General features: G+C 39.5%; 1 protein-coding gene across 3 annotated transcripts; it reads right to left on the bottom strand.

Moving 5' to 3' along the window:
- Nucleotides 1-2,290: 2,290 nt before the first annotated feature.
- Nucleotides 2,291-13,347, bottom strand: ptpn23a (protein tyrosine phosphatase, non-receptor type 23, a). Of its 3 annotated transcripts, none has more exons than XM_016292433.1 (24): nt 13,090-13,347; nt 11,711-11,785; nt 11,430-11,557; nt 11,255-11,331; nt 11,057-11,106; nt 10,368-10,499; nt 10,175-10,255; nt 9,891-10,022; nt 9,731-9,778; nt 9,325-9,440; nt 9,148-9,227; nt 8,918-9,032; nt 8,662-8,727; nt 8,437-8,582; nt 7,936-8,241; nt 7,705-7,859; nt 7,452-7,603; nt 7,188-7,367; nt 4,236-7,014; nt 3,950-4,134; nt 3,757-3,861; nt 3,504-3,642; nt 3,300-3,413; nt 2,291-2,590 (listed from the first exon to the last, which is right to left on the bottom strand). In XM_016292433.1, the coding sequence occupies exons 1-24, from the start codon at nt 13,171-13,173 to the stop codon at nt 2,576-2,578; spliced, it is 5,460 nt and encodes a 1,819-aa protein (XP_016147919.1). In that variant the 5' UTR covers nt 13,174-13,347; the 3' UTR covers nt 2,291-2,575. The 3 variants fall into 3 exon arrangements, with proteins under 3 accessions (XP_016147919.1, XP_016147918.1, XP_016147920.1); XM_016292432.1 differs by having other exon boundaries at nt 2,291-3,221; nt 13,090-13,344; XM_016292434.1 differs by lacking the exons at nt 9,731-9,778; nt 9,891-10,022; nt 10,175-10,255; ... (4 more) ...; nt 11,711-11,785; nt 13,090-13,347 and adding an exon at nt 9,617-9,704 and having other exon boundaries at nt 2,291-3,221.
- Between the last annotated feature and the right edge of the window lie 6,460 nt (nt 13,348-19,807).

The following is a 19,807-nucleotide window of genomic DNA, read 5'->3' as shown; positions in this document are numbered from 1 at the left end:
GTTATCTTTCAGGGCAAACGCACACATTCGTGAAAACTGAAATTGAAATATTAAAATGCACTGAGAGACTTCTTTAGTTTCATTAGACAGCAGCAGAGATTTTTCTACATTTAAGTTAAGTTTGTCTGGATGTGCATTCCACTGGCAATTTTTTAAATTTTATTTATGGTTTGGTAAGTCTACCAAACGTGTACCCATTTTCAATACAAGTGAGTCATAGGTGGTTTTTGTTGCACTTTATAACTTATCAATTTGAAACATGATGCTTTAAACTTTAAAGATTAAGGAGTTTGATACCATTGCATATTGTCGTTTTATAAATTCCCCCTATTGTTTAGATTTTTGCAAAAGCATAACTATAGTCCCCAAAACAATTGAAACCAGGAAAATTATTTTCCATCTGATCAAGTCAATAGAAATGCACATGACTCTGTTATTAGCCATGGTTTACGAATTAAAAATATTAGTTAATAATGTTGATGAGAGAACTGGTGTTTAATTAGTTAATTTTATGAACTACACATTTCCATCTGATCAAGTCAATAGAAATGCACATGACTCTGTTATTAGCCATGGTTTACGAATTAAAAATATTAGTTAATGTTGATGAGAGAACTGGTGTTTAATTAGTTAATTTTATGAACTACACACTTGAAACCATGTAGTAGCATTGGTCAAAATTTTTTTTTTTTTTTTTTTAAGTATACGTATGTGCATTTTTCAGTGGGTTTGTGATTGTGGCATTGATACGGCTAAAGTTTCATAAGACCAGCTGTGCAGCTGTTGTAAGGATGCTCAAATCTTGTTTAAACATGAGAAATAGCAAAAAGCAATCATTTTCACCATGACGTGATGATGTATGGCCAGTTATCGCTCAAGAACAAATGTATGGCTAGCAGCTGGGAATTGTTCAGAATTATTTATGAGTCGTTAACTTGTCACATGATTAGATTAAGCATTAACCACATGAGAACAGAGTGCTGAGAGAAGACAGTGATTTATAATTATTTCCGTGACCATACTGAAAAGCATCATTTACTTGATGGCAGGGTTGCTGCCACATACAATGGCAGCCGTTTTATTGCGAGAAGTGAAATAGCACCAAGCTCCATTGTGTTGATTTTACTGCTCGCTCTGCCTTCCCAGAGCACATTCCTAGACATGATAGATGCATGCAGTATTGAAGTGAAATACTGCTGTCAACCTGCTGTATCTTACTGCTGCTGAAGTAGAGGTGGAGGATGTTTAAAGTGATGTGAAATGCCTGAATGTTGCACTGTTTCTTAAGATTGGGAGGGGGCAGAGAGACTGGGTGTAAATATTTTGTCTTTTTTGGGGGGGCCTGCTCTGCCCTCTTCTCAGTCTTTTCCAAATACACTACACAGTGTACCAGACAGTAGAGGATGTAACTAATGCTCTGTTTTATTTTTAACACGGGGGGAACCTTTGTACTAATTCGCAAATAAAAAGGCTTTCATACAAAGTAATTTCTTTTTCTTTGTCCTCATCTGTTAAACTTCTGGTATTAAAGTTGTATTCTGGGTTAAATATAACAATTTATCAACATCATTTGTAGCTTGCTGTAAAATAACTTAGAATGCATTGACAGTAATGCACTTTAAAAATTAGCTTAGTGGTACAGGATTTTACAATTTTAAATGAAGCAAAATTGCAATTGAACCTGAGAGTAAACATGCATTTATTGAAAATAATATGGTAATATGAATTGCAACCTGAGAGTAAGGCAAGTAATGACAAGTTTTCAGAACAAATAACAAATTTGAATGTGTGATGTGCTGCAGACTGGGTAAATATCACTATAAAATAAATTATTTACAGTTCAAACATAACGCGTTATGGCATCTACCACCAGGGGCTAATGAGCCCATGCTAACAAAAAAAAACGTTGTCCTCTTTTCATTTTTTTGCTATTTTTATTTGAAAAACAAATCAATTGACACCATTATATTCACATTTGTTAAGATTTATTTACACAGTTCAAAGAATGACCAGTTAGAATCAACTCATAAAAATGCTATGATTTCTGAAGTGATTCAGAAATGTAAGTGTTTTAAGTATAACGAGTACATCAAGTCATATCAAGTAGTATTTTCATCACCAGCTTCAATTTGTTCCTACATATACTTTCCAGATCACTGTAGCTCAAAGACAGGTGCGGTGACTAATAATATACAACCCACAGTGCAAGCAGCATGTGTACAAAGGGCGAGCAGATAGTCGTTCAATCAAACTGTTAATATGTTTTCTGATAATGACAACTGTAGCTTGAATCACACTGTTTCCATTCTCAATGTTTATATTTTTGGTGTAGAGGCAGATGCCCACTGCAGAAGAACCAACACTCAGGCACCTTACAGGCAATCACAAACACCATGGCATTAGGAGTGCATGCTAGGAGACAAGACTGGATTTACGCAATGCAACCTGAAACACCAGGATCAGTGCTGGAAAAATGGCAACTGAAAACTTTTCAGAACACAAGCGGACAGACTTACAGTGATAAGGTCCAAGAGGCATGAACATGGACAAGATGATACACAGGGTCAGAAACAGTTCATAAGAGGACTACCTGTGGGGGAGAAGATAAAAGAGAGCTCCGTTATGTTGTTTCAGCTTTTGTTGAGTGTCCAGAGAGGATCCAAACTACTGAGCGGATCGTCGCCCTCTGGTGGTCCCTGCAGGCCTTTGCCTTCTTGCGGCTGAAGGAAGCTTTGCTTGCTAATCCGCTGCTTGCCTCGATGGGCACTGTCCAGAGTAAAGGCTTCAGGTGTGAGAGAAGCAAGCAGATCTAAAGATGAGGAGGGGGGCGGAGAAGGAGCATGAGGCGCTGCTTCAGTGGATGGGTGGTGATTTGAGACGGGAGATGCAGGAGTGGACCCGGTGAACCCATTCCCTTCGCCACTAGGAGGCGAAGGTGACTGTGTCTTACCTGGAGAAGAGGTGCAAGAGAGGGGGGGACTGAGGGAATCAGGCATAGCTTCATAAAGCAAGTCCTGAGAAGGCTGAAGTGACATATCTGTAGAATCTGGTTCCGCTGTGCTTGCTGCTTCAGAAACAGAGGGCATCTGGTCTTGGCCGGGCTCTTGTTCATGGTCAACACTGGGTGGTCGAATGCTAAGTTTGGCCACGGTGGCCTGTATGGAACTAATAGGCATGTCTCCTCCCAGAACAATGTCCTGAGATTCCTGTCGTGAGTATGACTAGAAAGTCACAAAATATAACAATCACACTGCTGTTTGGTTTATAAAAAGACAAGCGAGTAAGAAATAAGTTGTTACCTTTAATGCAATGCTATTTGGGGTCCTGGTGCAAGGGGATGTAATAATGCCATGACGTTGCAGAACCTGCTCTGTATGTTTAAGGACAGCCTCATAGCAAAATTTGAGATGAAGCTGTGGAGGTTTTTTTGACAAAAGTACCATTAAATTCGATCAACTTAACACTATGCAAAATCTCAAACCTCATTGGGAGAGTACCATTACCTTTTCTTGCAGCATGTTCTTCCTTTGCTGCCTCATCTTCCTCACCAGCTGGATCAGGTCAGATATACCATTGCCAGCCTCAATTTCTTGCAGCGCTGCATAAAGCAGACAGAAGGTGCCAGTACGGCCAACACCAGAGCTATGAGAAACAGAAACAAAACCGTAAATGTACTTGTTATTTTCTGCTTTTGCTTAGCCTTGTCTATGTGTTCAATATCATTTGTAATGTCCTTTATGTGTTAAAGTATGGTACCTGCAGTGCACTACGACTGGAGTGTGTAGTGGGCGCTGAAGCAGGTAATGTCCATGGACTTCTTGAATGAAACGGATGAGGTTGCTTTTACTCTCTGGAAGGCCCCTTTTTGTGAGAAAATACAAACAAAAGTTATTAGTGTTTTGATAGTTAGCAATTTTAATAGATTGACTGTTTAAGAATGAGTCCTCACAGTTCAGGCCATGAAGTAAACTGAATGTGTACGACAGTGCGTCTCAAACTTTGGTCTCGATACTGCAGTCCTATCATGCGCTCTATATGGGTAGGAGTACTCTTCTGAGTGGTCAGGGTAAGGGTGATTGGCCCCTGAGCAAGTTGTTGGCCTCTCTCTGATGGAAAGTACCGCAACACCTTTTGCTAAGAATAAATTGAAAATCATTGTAAATCATATAAAATAATTTTAAAAGCCAATGGGATTCTAGAACTTTTCAGAAAAACTCATGCCAAAGGAGATTTACCTTCTCCAGTTCTTGCTCAGACACTAGCATGACGATTACAGAAACTTTCTGCTCATAAACCATGAGCCAGAAGTCAGCTGCAGTGCCAGTGAGGGGAGCCTGTGTTGCAATGAGCCGGGGGCAATATGGAGACAGGTCCTCAATGAAACTGGCATTGATGTAATCATCTTTACCGGAGCACAAGACAACACGATTGCAGTCGTAAGGCATCACATACTGATGGCGGTTCTTCATGGTATAGCAACGAGCAATAGCGATAGAGAGCTGGCGAGTATCCTTCTCCTGCTGCTCTTGCAGTTCTTTCCATTGAGCGTCAAGTTTCGACAGACCTCCTTCCCCTGTCGGGCGCTCTAAGGATTGGACTGTTGATCTAAACCGTTCTAACTGTGCACTGAGTTTTGAGACCCTCTCTGGTGCTTGGTAAGGGTCACCTTGGATAAGTCTCACAGCCTCTGCTTTTTTTCTGTGTTGTTCCTCCTGAGGGTCAGCTTTTGTGGGTAGTAAGACATTGGCGGTGTCCTTGGTGCCGCTATGCTGGCTCTCTGGGCTTGAGGAAAGCAAGTCATCAGTACTAGAGTTCTGTCGCTGAAACAAAGTGGAGTCAGATGGAGTCACGGGACCAGTGGGTGTTGGAGCCTGAACTGAGGACTGCGGCAATGTTGCTCCTCCAACTGGGGTAAGAGCAGGAGAAGGTCGTTGGGTGACCATACCAAGGGAGGGAGGACCAGGAGAAGGAGAAGGAGAAGGTGATGGGGCAGGAGAAGGTAGCACATGAGGCTGTGGTGCCCCTGGTGCTCCTGAGGATGGAGTTATCATGCTTTGAAGCCCTGGGGAAGCAGCAGCTACAGGATGCTGCATTGTTCCAGGAGCAATGTTCCCACCTTGTGGAACAGCATACGATATTGGGCCTCCCGGGGGCAGCTGTTGCGGGGCTAAAGGCTGTGAAGTGGGTGGCTGGGACTGAGGGTGCAGAGGTGCCACAGACTGGTTGGAAACCATAGGAAAACCTCCTGGAAAACTCAAAGGTGCAGAGCTAGGAGGAATGGTTGGCTGAGGTTTGTAGATAATGTGAGGGAGTGCTGGAGGACAGGACTGGGGAAGGATTTGAGGATGAGGGTGGTTTTGATGCTGTGAAGGAGCGCTGGGGTGCATTTGTATCTGTGATGAGAGAGGGCCATGGGGTACCTGAGGTTGAACAGGAACAGTAGCCCTCAGAGGGACTGCTGGGTACGCTGGCTGTTGGTTGAGTTGATGAGTAGGGATTATCTGTGATTGGGGGCAATGAGATAGCGGTTGGGAGACTGAGGGCATTTGTGGATGAGAGGAAGGAGACATGTGAGTGGATGGTGCAAGCATTTGTGGCTGCTGGGGAGGAGGCATCTGTTTTGAGGCAGGAGGTATCTGCATATGAGGAGCAGGGCCTAAATGATGAGAGGATAGTGGTATCTGGGGGTGAGGAGCATGGGGTAATTGATTGACGGGAGGTGTTTGTGGCTGTGAAGCAGGGGGAATCTGTTGATTGACATGCGATAAGTGTGGCATTGACACAGAGGGCACTGGCTGGGAGTAAGGGGGAATTTGTTGATTAACGTGGGCTAAGTGTGGCAATGGCATAGAGGGCACTGGCTGGGTGGATGGAGGCATTTGCTGATTAACATGAGCCAAGTGTGGCATTGACACAGGAGGCACTGGTTGGGAGGATAGTGGCATCTGTGGAGGTATTCCTGAATGGTGCATCTGGCCCGGGGTGACAGTGTTAACTTGTGGAGTTTGGGACTTCGAAACATATGAGACAGGGGGGTAACCCTGATGGGGCTGCACATGGGTAGCTGAAGCTCTAAACTGTCCTTGGATTTGTGGTTGATGAAAGTTTGGTGGTCCTGGTTGTCTTACTTGGGCTATGTACTGTGGGAACTGAGGCTGAGTATGCTGTGGAGGCTGTGGCCCAGGCAAAGTTCTTGGCATTTGCTGTTGAGTTAGTACAGGTGGGTAAAACGGCTGTGGCTGATTTTGACCACCCTGTTGAGCAAACACCTGCTGAGGTTGAGGTTGAGACTGTGGATGAGGGGCTGGCATTGCCTGTGAAGGTTGGCTCATGGGAGCACCAGGTTGTTGCATGTACTGGACATGGGGTGTCATCTGAGGTGGAGCTGCATACACTGATGACACTGGTGGCATCGGTTGGTGTTGGCCAGGACGAGGCATAACTGCCTGGGCAGATGCAGGACTGTAGCTAGGAATAGGTGTCTGTACACTATCCACTGTAGTGGTGGAAGGTCGGACTGGAGTGACTGGTGGACCGGGTTGGTTCTGTGAAGATGGAGGGCAGTACCCAGGCACAGATGGTGGTGGAAGGACCTGTGGGTTGGGCAGCTGTGGGAACTGTTGCTCTGCCAGAGGAGGCCGGGGAAGACTGTAACTGAAACTCTGAGAAAGGAGAGGTGTTTGAAAATGGGAGATCTGAGCAAGAACTTCAGGAGATGGTAAATTTGGAGAAAATCTGGGTTGTATGTAGAGTAAACCCGAGTTAGCTCCAGGCCAGCGCAGAATAGAGCTAGCAGCGGCTCTGGAAAGCACAGAAGGATGACCAGATGGTGGAATGGTAAGTTCAGGAGGCAGGCTGCGTAGCTCTTCTGGAAGATCTCCACCAAGAGCTAGGATAGCAGCACTCAGCTCTGCCAGTTCAGGGTCATCTAAGTTGGCAGGATCCACACTTTGGCCTTTCTTCGGGGGTGGCTTTGGGGCAGTGGGTCTTTGGGGCACCTTTTTTTTTAGTTCTCTGTGAAACATTAAGCAGTCAAATTAGAAGAAATAAAAGTAATTGGATGCAACACATTAAACTTTCTATTATATACAAGAAAGAAAGACACTATGTCTGACCAAGAGGTTTGAGTTTCTGTGCAAAGAATTAAACAACGGGGTAAAAAGATTGGTGATTAAACTTGTAGTTACTTTTCCATAATGGCTTGTCTCTCTTCCTTTCGAGCCTTGCAGACAGTCTTGGCTTTCTCCAACAGGCGAGAGGCCTTTGTTTCCAGATCTTCATAAAATTCTTTGCCCTCCTGAGATTTCTTCATTAGATCTTCATAGGCCTCATAGGAGGCCACAAGCATCTGTACAGTGCTGTTCCATCTAAAAAGTAAGTATACTGATGATGCTACGCTTGCTAAAGTTTATGCATATTTGTCACGTAAATGTTATTCCTTTGAGTCATACTTATGTTCAGTTTCTGCCAGGCCCTTGCGCACAGTGGCATACTGCACATTAGCTTCTGTCAGTGCCTTCAGGATATTCTCTTGAGCTGTCAGGTTCTGATCAAGGTATAATTTCACCTGCTCATACTTCTTAAGCTGTTCCTTAAACAGTTTCTATGGGTGAAAAGTAAGCAAAGATAAAACTATAATGCAGTGACAGATTTCTAATACAATCCCTTTTAAAAAATTGTGGCACAGTCATGTAAAGCCCATACCTTCATTTCAGCACGCTCAGTTGTAACCAGAGAAGTAGTGATGTCATCCTGCTGAATGAGGTCTCTAAGTTGCTTTTCCAGGGAGCTTCGTTGGTCCCGCATTTCTTGCACTTTACCCAAAATTCTTTTCATAGTCTGGAGACCTGCCATCTCATCTGAAAATGTCAAAAATGTTAATTCACATTAACATACATAAGCTCTTTTATGTGAATTATGTCATAAAACACCCACCCTCGCTAAGTTGAGGTCTTGGCAATGCCTCTCTAAGGGTGTCTAGTGGTCCACCAAGGAGTCTCAGATTGCTGATGTGCAGATTCATGGCCCGATGAAGTTCTGTGTTGGTGAAGCTAGCTTTCTCGTGTGCTTCCAAATACTTTTCCAGGTCTCTCCGCAGCTCGGCCAGAGCTGAGGGCCGTTCTGGTACAGCCTGCTTCCCAGCAGCCTCTTCTAAACGTCTCTCCTCTGCCTCATCCTCATCCAATACATCTCGAATCTCCCGCAGAGAGGCTTCTACATCGGTGAACACACCTGAGAGGACTGGGGAGGGAGGAAGATAAATTGGATACAAAAACTTTAACTTTTTTAATGTTTAACTGTACGTTTTTAAAGAGCAATTAAATAGATTGAATTGAGAAGCACAACTCGATTTAAAAAGTACACCTGAAGTATTTAGCTTTATAACTGGTAACATGAAAATACCATGAAAAAGGACTTTGAAGTGATGCCACTAACCCTGCATTGACTGAATTAGGTTTTTTACAGTATCAGGTCTCACACTCAACGCAGCACATTTTTCCATCAGCACAGAAGGAAGGGTATTATACATCTCCATATTGTCTACTGACTCTGGGTCCAGACCGAGAGAGTCCATGAACTGTCTGTGGGAATATGACAACTGAGACATTTAGATGCATACTATGTGTTTGTATGAAATTTCTTTAAGCTGTTCATACTCACTCTAATGTCTCATTCCTGCTATCTATTTTTGCCATGACAATCCTTAGCAGCTTGGCCTTCTCTTCACTGTAAATTTGACAGAAAAAAAGAAGAGTTTTTAGTAGTAAAACACTTGACACTTTGTCCCATATTGGATTGCCCTTCCAAGTATAACACATGGGGAACTGACAATTATCAGAATGAGGAAGTGTTGAATGGTGTGTGTGTATATATAGATATATATGTATATATAGATAAAGATACTAATTAGTCAAACCTGTAAAGAGAGGAGGCCTCGTGGGCAGACATGGGCACCAGCTTTGCAAAAATGTCTGGGCCAGTGACACTGGGGTCTGTTGGGTTTACAGGCAAGGCTTTCACCAGTGGGGCTCCTGTGATGGAGGCAGGAAAGCATTAACTTTTTTTTTAAGCTAATAGAAACATGCATTTATTCTAGTCATTCCCATGCAGTTACACAGCACTACAACATAATGTTGGCCAAAATACCTTTCACTGAGGTCAGTGTCTCCAGAGTTGGCACAGATTCATGGTAAATGAAGTCATTGTCTTTTTTGGCAGAGTTAAATCTAAAATGAGAAGTGACAAATGAGTTTCCTGAAACTTTTTATACAAAATGAATTATGCCTTTTTGGTAAATTATGTATAACCATCATATCTGCTCACTTTCCCCCAATGATATCCATGGTAAATCTAAGGGCTTCCTGTACACTGTCTGGCTGACCCTTAGCCATCTTAATTGCCTCACTGAGTTTGTCTAGAGAGCTCTGAATGTAAGCAACCTGTTGAAAAATAAAGTATTAAATTAGATTAAAAAGGTTTACAAAACAGCTGGTTCCTTTCTGGGTTCATTTCAAACTTATTTTAAAATCATCCTCTTCCTCTCAATAATAAAATACAAGAAACGTTAGCAACACTGTTCTTCTTAAAAAAAAATAATAATAATTAAAAAAAAAACCTTGATCTTTTTAAAGGACAAGAGGCTAAGATGAGGTTGAAACTAGTTTTCCATGCCAAAGAGCACAGATGGCCACTAGCTGAAATTGAAGACAGAAAAACAGGCATGTTGTACCCTCTCTCCATACTTCTGCTGCTCTTCTGCCTGTTTTCCCATGTGCAACTGTTGAGAGAACAAGGATTTGTATGATTCGCTTAGAAACATAAAAAAAAAAATCACATTTGACCAGCCTGCTCTGTAGTTAATCCAACCTCAGTTTGAATAGAAGACTCACATGAGCAATTGCAGCAAAGTAATAAATCTTCATTTGCACTAATTTCTTCCAGTCTTTCTGTATCTTTCCTAACATTGAAGCGGTTTCTGAGTTCTCCAGAGCTCTGCATGCCTCTTTATAATAGTCCACGACCTGCAGACAAAAAGATTTCATATCCAAACTTATCTTACAGTCATACTGCCAGCAAATGGGATATATATAGCCATGAGCATGCTCAAATTTAGCAACGAATCATAATCTTAAGATGAAATGTACTTGTAAATGGTAGAAAAATAAGCAAGTACCTGGGCACTTATCCGAGCGACAAGAAAGCTCTTCCTGTTGTCCAACATAGATTTTTCTAACAGGCACTCTTGGGCCTGACCCTGAAAACAGGAATTGGTACTTTAGCCTTAATCTTCAGCATGGCCAAAAAAAATGTAAACAAGCACCCTTAGCAGATGACAGCAGATGAGTTAAACTAACAAGAGATCATACCAGCATGAGGTTGATGTTGAGATTAAGTATCTGGTGACTCATGTCCACACTGAAGTTGTGGCTGAAGTGATCTCTCAGGTAGGTGAATGCTCCAGCCGAGCACTGGAAGTGTGTGCAAGATACTTTCATTCCCTAATAGTGATGTGAAACGTGAGAGTTAGGATGTAAGAAAAAAATTAAAAGGTAAAAATAACATTTACATATTGCTTAAACTCCGATATTTAGAATTGTATGAAATCTCACTTTTCCCTTAGTCACTGCGTCACGTGGCACACCCACAGACTTCTCACAGTCTGTTCGCTGACTGACCAATGCATATTGCTCACAGAACTCACAAAGCATTTTCTCAATCTGGTGTCATGTAAAACAGTGGCGAAATAGCACTGTACCACTACAAAATTCTGTTCTGTTAAATTTGTTATAATTTTACTATTGATAATGTCTTTAAACGTCTTGGCATGACATGGAAATTCACACTTTTTTTCTATTGCTTCGCTTCGATCTTATTGTGAATGATTCATCCATGCATATGCATCTGTTATTTGTGAAGAAGTGCTAAAATGGAAATAATTATTTCTCAGTCTGATGATACGAGTAGCTGAATCAGCAATTCCGACGTGCACACTAAATTAGATCACATTATATTTAAATTGGTGTATGTATGCTGTATCTTCTCTAATTCAGCTCACCTCTTCGGACACCCTGTTGTCCATGGCTCCCAACATTGAATGGAGCGCTCCTACAACATGGCAAACATGACTTGAATCAGGAAACAAGCCAGGTTTTGAACAAAACCCTCCTCTGAACAACACAGTAGTTATTTTAAATCACAGACAATGCAGGCATTGACTAGAGGAATAATACATATCAGTCTAGTACTAACTCACCCAAATTATAAAGGATGCATGCCTGCTCATAGCAGATGTCCTCATGGGTTACTGTCTTCCCAGAAAATATCTCTGTCCTATATATATTAAACAAGTAAAGTGTAAGCGGAAGACTAAAAGTCAACAACAGGTAGTATACGAGAGGGAAATATGACGGCTGGGTTGGTGCCCTCACCAGGAGATCGGGACAGCAGCTTCCTGCCCCAATCCCAAAGGCACACGACTATGAAGATAGTGCAGTTGCCCAAAGTACTTCCTTAAGGTACTGCAGCCCTCAAAGTCTCGTGTGACGTTAACAGCACTCTAGAAAGGCAAGACAATGCAGAGAATGTACAAAATGCATAACCATAGACTTCCTGTCCACCGCTTGCATGTTGATAGAAATGTTAAGTGTGATTTTCAGGGAAGACACATATAATGAATAAAAGTATACCCTGAACGTGCTGTAAGACTTACCTGTCTCAATTGCTCCAGTTTCTTCAACTGCTCATTATAATTGTCAGGATCTTCACCGTAGTTCTTCAGTATGAACTGAGAAAAGGGGAAAAAGCGAATAAGGATTTATACACAAAAGAAACAAAGCAGGGGAGTGTTCTGAGCTTTTTGGCCACTAACAGGACAATACAAATTTTCAATAGAATACAAATATTAACAATGAAAAACAAATTATTAAAGAAAGATGAATTATTTTGCATTCTTCAAATTCCCGAAATAAAAGTTCAGAATTTCTTAATATCTGGTATATTTGGTGTATTTATTTTATTTTTATATGTTATGTTATTTATTTTCCACTAACAAGACCATTCAATACAAACAAAACAAAATTAATTAAAGACATTAAAAAGTAAGATTTATGATGGAACCTACAACAAAATCTGAGAAAAAAAGCAGTTCCTCTTGAACTCCTGATTCACTAAATTATAATAGTTCTGTCAATTTGTTTGCATGCAACACTGTTAAAAATTACCATGTATAAACATAAACAACAACATTTAACAATCTGAACCTAGATTGCTATTCTCCCTTTGGCCTAGTTTAATAGGAATGGATCCGATAACTACTATGACGAAAGCTAATTAAAAAAAATCCTGAGGAAGTGAAGGATGAGGAAGCATGATTTTAAGTTTAACACATTACTATAAACATTTAATTCACTACCACACAGTATGTATCCTCAGGAAGGGACACTGCAGTAAATTGCAGATGAAACAATAATCATTCCATTTTCTCACGCCTTTCAAAACCCATATGACTTCGTCAGTGTAACTTAAAATGAGTCATTTGTAACGGAATGTCTGTTCTTTTCGATGCATCTGAGTGAATGGTGACCACAATTGTCACGTGGTAGTAAGATTTATACTGAGGAATTGTTTTGATGTCTCTATACGGTTCTCACACAACGCTATAATATGGCCAAAGGGGATTTGGAATATAGCACAAGAGTAAATCATTCTTATTATGCTTTTTTTTGTTGTTGTCATTTTAGAGTTTGACATCACCAGTCCCCATCCCCATCTTCATTACATGTATAAAAAAATAAAAAAATAAATAAAATAAAATCCGCAAAAGAAATCAAGACAAACGGATTTCAAACGACACCTTGGTAGGTAAATATTGACAGACATTTTTGGTTAATGACAGATATATTTTTGGTTGAACTGTTCCTTTAAGAAAACACAGAATAGCTCACACAATAGCTGAAAAACAAGGCCCTGGGCTAAAACTTGAGTTTTGGGGTAGATCCCCTATAAAATCACGCTGTTTTGTTTATTTTCCGTGTGTATAGGAGCAGTGACAGTAGTGTGTGGCTCCATCAGGCCTGTCTGGTTCCTCACCTGTTTGACAGTCGGGCTGAACTGAAACTCCCCTGCCTCCTTCAGATCCAGCCAGATCATCGGCATTCGCGGCACGGCTTCCATCGCAGCCGCCGATGTCGCTCAGCCGCCTAAAGCAGAATAGTATTATAGCGATCACGCAGTTGGAAAGATACCTGCGGAATTATTATTTTAAATTTTACAGCTCTGAACGACTGTGTCATGTCCCCATTTAGACCCATACAGGAAGCGATTGCAGCTTCCGGAAGTGACGTCATGAGATGTGAACGGATTCTGGGAAATGTAGTTTAATAAACATTTTTGATGCTTTATGAAGAATGATTTAAATATATGATTTAACCTTCATATTGTGCTTTTTCTTTGTCTGTGTACGTAAATCCACATGTTTAGCCTATGGTTTTTTAATTGTTTATTTTTTAACTGTAAATGTCTTATCTCTTATTAGAGATACGACCATGTTTTTTTCTCTTATCATATATGTATTATAAAAAAAAGTAAGTACTGTGCAATGCTGCATATTGATGTCTGTTATTCCATCAAAAGATTTACTGGTATACCTGTTACATGTGTAAAAAATGTATTAAAGATGAATTACAAAATATCTAGCCAACAAATAGCCTCATTTACTTGAAGAAAAATGAATAAAAAGGTATAATGTGTTTCTGATAGCGTTGGAACATGTTTTACATCTGTGAAACTTCCCCTTTTTTTGGTCCTTATGTGAGACCGTCAGTACTAAAGGTAATATGAAGGAAATGGAAATCAGCATTCATTTGAGCAACCTCTTTTATTCATTTTCTCTCCTTATATTTTGTCTGACACTCTAAAGTGATAAAATCATAACTGCAAGCTAAATAACTGAAACAGTGAACTGAAATGCTGCAGATTATTCCGCTTCACCTGCCTGGTAAGATATTTTTCAATTAGAGCTCTCTAATTGAATTGTTACTAGTAAAAATTAAATTATGACGAATAACGCTGGGAATATTCTAAGCTAAAACGGCTTGCCATAGATAATATTACTCATTATTAAGTGTCTTATTACTCATTATTAAGCAATGTTGGTGAGGGTCAGTGGTTAAGACTTACAACACAAAGTTGCCAAACTGTATGTAGCCAGAATAAATTGCTATCTAAACTGCTTCAGATCAGTTCATACACCTGTTTGTTTATTTGATAAGACATAATGAAATCATATTTTTTTAAACATTTGCTCAGAATCAAACCCCTTTCATGACATCATTAAAGATGTTTGATGTACCAGCTTATGTGCTATAAAGTATTTCTGCCACATTTACTCTTAAAAGGAAAGCAAGGGAAAATCTAAGAAAACCAACGGAGAAGAGAAAAGAAGCAGAGGGTTCTCTTTACTGCACTATTCAAACAACGGTAAATATATTTGTAAAACCTTAACATGTAAAAAAACTAAAATGATTTATTATTATTATTAGGAAGAAAATATGAGATGTATAACAGTAAGAATCGCAACAAGTGTTTTCATGTTTATCACTGTTCTAAGTTAGAATTGTATAAGGATATACATAGAGACCCTGTTGTAAGCACCAGCACTGCTGTTTTGGATGCTGGTGTGTTGGTGTTTCCACCAGGTTTCTTAACCAACAAGTTCTGCTTGGTTGAACCGGCAAACTCAGAAAAAACACACTGTTATTCGGAGCTGAACGGTACAAAAGATACAGTTCCACATAAAGTCATGTTCCTTGCCATCTGTTTGCTGTTAGGCCGACGCAGTCTACTCAACCATCAAAAACCCTCAAGAAGCCAAGGATGAACTGCAGCAAGTGTAATATGCTTCAAGTGTAAGCCTTCAAGACACACGACACTGGTCGCATTTTCTTCATACTTTATTTCAGGGGTGCCCAATCCTGTTCCTGGAGATATACCTTCCTGCAGAGTTCAGTGCAAACCCTGCTCCAACACACCTGTCTGAAATCAATCAAGTGTTCCTGAAGATCTTAATCAGCTCATGTGTGTTTGATAGGGTTGGAGCTGAACTTTGCAGAAAGGTAGATCTCCGGGAACAGGATTGGGCACCCCTGCTTTATTTAACCTGACCAGTAGTTATGGAGATGATGCAACATGATTCATTATATTTGATTATGTCAGTCTTGGCATCCTATTAATAGCGGATATGAGTTTGTAAGTATTTTACTGTAATGATCTTCTTTGTTTCTAGGTCTGCAAACACAAAGCAGCAGAATGATTTAAACATACAGTGCAGTGATGAACAGTTAATCTCATACTTTTAGCAGTGATGATAAAAAGTGTGTGTGTGTGTGTGTGTAAGTCTGGTTTTGCCTACATTGTTTTGACCAAATGTCCCCATCAAAAATAGTAAAACCTGAAATCTTAGATTGTGAAATGTTAGGTTGAGGGTGTAGGTTGGGGGAATACTAGCTTTAGCTTAATACAATAAACATATAAACAACAGAAGTTATTGAAAATTATAGAAAGCAAACATGTCTGTGGGTTTTTAGATCTAAAATGGTCAAATGTGGAACTGTCACTGGCTAGTTCTCAAATACAACAAATATAAATGTGCTTTTACCTTTTTAGATAGAGCTGTAAAGGTTAGTGTTAAGAGTTGGGAGTAGACGGTTAAGCTAAAAAAAATGCTTCTCAGATAAGTATTGCTTGATAAAAAGAAATCTAAAAACATAAGAATTGTAAATAATAAGAAAAGTACTGAAAAAACTTTAAAATTACATTAATAAATTAATTAAATTAAGAAACATTCTAGGAAAAAATGTAAGCTACAATATAAATATGAAGGCTACTCAATATAAGTAATAAGGCTTCTCTAGTTATGAATCTGTTTTGTATGGATTTTAACATTTATGTACATGGCATTTGACACTGTAGCACATGCAGTTGTGTGGTGTTCTTTTATGCTTATGCTGCAACTTTGCATTGTTATAAACCAAATATGCATAATAAATGTATTTGTGATTATTATTATCTTTATAAACCTACTTAATCCTATAATTTGATCTCACCAACTGATTGATCCTACTGATATCCAAAAAGACTAGAAAATAAACTTGATTTAGTTAACAGTCCATATTGCTCACTAGCACCATTTAAAAGAGAAAAAAACCTTGTATCTTTCTTATTTATTTTATGCCATCATTTTTCTCTCTTTTTTTTAATCCTCACACTTTCTTTTTATTTCCAGTTTGATGCACTGGCAACCAAAAGAAACAAAGGAAGGAAGTGTTCTCTATGGCTAATAACAAGATCATTCAATGCAATATAAATAAAATAAAATAATTCATAAAAAGCTCAACTCATTTGACAGTGAAGAAACGCTGGAAATAATTAATCAGGCTTTATGATGGAGCTACAAGAAAATCTGCAGAAGCAGTTCCTCTAGGTGACCAAATAAACAAATAGGTTAGGATATTTCATATTTGTCTAGTTAAATGAATTCACATTATCACAGGAATCTAAAAGGTAAATGTTAATCATGTTCATCTTTTCAAAAAGCTATTCTGCACTCTTTTGCTCAAATAAAGTATAGTCTAATTGCTCATTTACTCAGCATATAGTGTCTTCCAAAACCCATATGACTTTCTTCAGTGGAACATATAAAAATAAGTAACTTGTAGTAGTATATGTCTGTACAGTATATATCTGTTCATTAATACAATTGAGTGAATGGTTACCAAAGTTGTCAAGTAAGATTTTTAATGAATTAAAGGTCTCTGTATATTTCTCACATAAAGCTATAATATGGCGTATTCCATAGCAAGATGCAATGAAGCTGTATTGCATTGTATCTAGAGGTGTAAAAATAGTACAAAGAAACTATACCTGATTGAAAGGATACTTTGTCAAAAATTTAAATTGTTATAGCTTTGGAATATATATACATCTGTAAATGTGAAGATACTGTTAAAAAACTTTGTAGACTTATAGTTTTCATTCTTACTTGCTCTTTTAGTCCTTATGCGAGTCCATCAGTGCTAATGGGTATTAACCCTTGTGCGCTCCTCATTTGGGAGTCACACTCATGGTCTTCGCGGTCAAAAGTGACCGGACACCTGAAATGTAACTTTTTTTTCTTCAGTAAAATCAATCTAATATATTTTTGTTCAATAATATTTTTTATTTTGTATTTTGAGATAATTTTATGGTAATAATATTTATGCAATAATTATTATAATTTTTTCCCATTGAAAATAGTACAAAAAAAGATTCTCTATTTTTTTAAAAATAATTTTTCAATCAGTGCAGTATCTCTGATTCGAATAGAGACTAGGCCTTTAAAATTATTTTTTAAAGGCAGATTAGCACCTCCTGGTGATTAGCTGCATTTCCTGGTGTAACCACTAGATGCCTGTAAAGCCCACTGTTGCAGAATTACAACATCACTTTTAACCATTTTTTTAAAAAGGCCTGCAAATGTTTTTTTTCTATCTCAAGACTACATTTACATAGTTAATGGGTTCTATTGTTTGTCCTCACAATGCTATTGGATAGAAGAAGTGTTTATAGGTCCGGTCATCTGGCCATGAACTCACTCTACCTGCAAACTTCATGTTGAGCTCATCTCCTTTTTTTGCATGACTGGATTTGTCAAGATTCCTTACATATTTTTTGTGTGTTTATTACAATGTCTATTTTTTTTCTTCTTCTTTTGATTCTGTCTCTCACAGTTGAGGTGTACCTACGATGAAAATTACAGATCTCTCCATTCTTTGTAAGTGGGAAAACTTGAAAAATCGGCAGTGTATCAAATACTGATTTGCCCCACTGTACATATTTAGTTATTTTGGAAAACTTTAATCAAATTTGATTTGGAGCTTGTTAAGTCTACGTTGTAATTCTACAACGTTGGGCTAGAGTGGTAGTCAAAATAGCCTGTGCTCCTCACACATTACATATGGACACTGCACTTCTCACATGATCCCAAATTGAAATTTAAACTGTTAGATAGATGATTCATTGTAACAAATTTCTAAATGTGCTTTTCTGTTAAATTTGTACTTAGTTTAGCTTGGACCATAATTAAGCACAGGAATAAATTGTATGTGGTATTTGAAACTCCATCTAGAGCAGTATCTGAAACTCCCTGTATCTTTGTAGTTTTTTTTTTTTGAGTGTTGCCCAAGTAGTGGTTTATAGCATTAGGAGATAGAAAAACAGGCTCTGAATGTTCTGGATTTTTTGGGGGGATGTCTGTTGCATTGTTCAGGGACAGGTGTGAATGGTCTTGAATATGAACCTGTAAGTGCTCTGGGAGGATGCATGTGTTCCTTTTAGTATGATAAGTAGAGAGCATAATAGGCCAGCCAGACAGTATTGTTTGAATGTGGTAGTGGAATTTTGATTAGCATTTGCATTGAAATTATAATACTTTGATGGATAATACTTAGATCTCTACCCTCGACACATGGTCTACCCCCCTGTCTATTCTTTCAGTTTATCTACTACAATATAAGACCCATATGTATTATTCACTTTTTTTTTTTTTTTACTTTTTCCATTTCAGAACGCCACCAGCGCAGAAAGGTCATCTATTCAGTGTGCAGGATGTGATTGCTGCAGTCCAAAATTGAGAGAGCGATTTTGGAAATGGACTCAGATGACACTGATGCAAGTGACTCAGAGAATGAAGATGCAGGTGAAATGGACAAAGAAAACCACCAACCCATTGACTGCCCAGCCAATGATGATGTGGACATCAAGCCCCAACCAAAAAAACACACCGTGCCCTGTGACAGGTTTCGCTGGCTGAAAAAGGAGTTTATCAGTCCCAATACTGATATTTCTGGTTCAGAAATCACCAATGATGCCACCTCCCTCCTCACCCACTGGAGTACTTCCAAAAGTTTGTGACAGAAGGCATGATTGAGGCTCTGACAAGAAACACAAATGAGTACAGCTTGAAAAAAAATGGAACCTCTGTAAACACCAATAATAAGGAAATTGAGAAGATGCTTGGCATGTACCTGAAGATGGGCCTAATGCAAATGTCTGGAGTCCGTATGTATTGGGAGACAGACACATGGTACACCCCTGTTTCTGATGTGATGTCCCGCAACCGATTCCAATCTCTGTTGACTTCATTACACTTTACAAACAACTTAACTGTGTCAGAGATGGAAAAGAAGGACAAACTCTGGAAACTCAGACCATGGCTGAATTCATTCAGGGAGCGATGCCTGCAGGTGGTACCTGAAGAACACAACTCTGTGGATGAAATGATAATTCCTTTCAAGGAGAGATTCGGTTAACATCAAGCAGTATATGCGTGGCAAGCCACACCCATGGGGGTTCAAACTGTGGGTGAGAACTGGAATCTCTGGCATGCTGTGTGACTTTGATGTGTACCAAGGGAGTGTAGATGGAATACGACAAGCCAAATCTGAATTGTTGGACTCATTTGCTGCCAAGTACAAGTTCCCCATGAAATCATACCTCTGGTACATTTACATCTTCTGGCACACCATCATCCTTGCTGTGACTAACGCCTGGCTCCTCTACAAGCGGGACTGTAAAGCTCTGAAGATGACCAAGAAAGAGATACTGAACAGGAGACCGTTTCAGGCACAACTTGCAACCTCTCTCATCCTGGTGAACACACACAACACCCAAGAGTGGGCGACCATCTTCAGGGAAGACGAACACATTCACACAGAATGTGACATCAGGGAGCCCTTTGGATCCTCAGAAGAGACCATCCTCAACAGATGTG

This window comes from Sinocyclocheilus grahami, unplaced genomic scaffold, assembly GCF_001515645.1.
Source record: "Sinocyclocheilus grahami isolate Dianchi unplaced genomic scaffold, SAMN03320097.WGS_v1.1 scaffold285.1, whole genome shotgun sequence".
Classification (NCBI taxonomy): Eukaryota; Metazoa; Chordata; class Actinopteri; order Cypriniformes; family Cyprinidae; genus Sinocyclocheilus; species Sinocyclocheilus grahami.
Note: the sequence above shows the minus strand (reverse complement) of the source record. Positions and strands in the feature narration are given on the sequence as shown.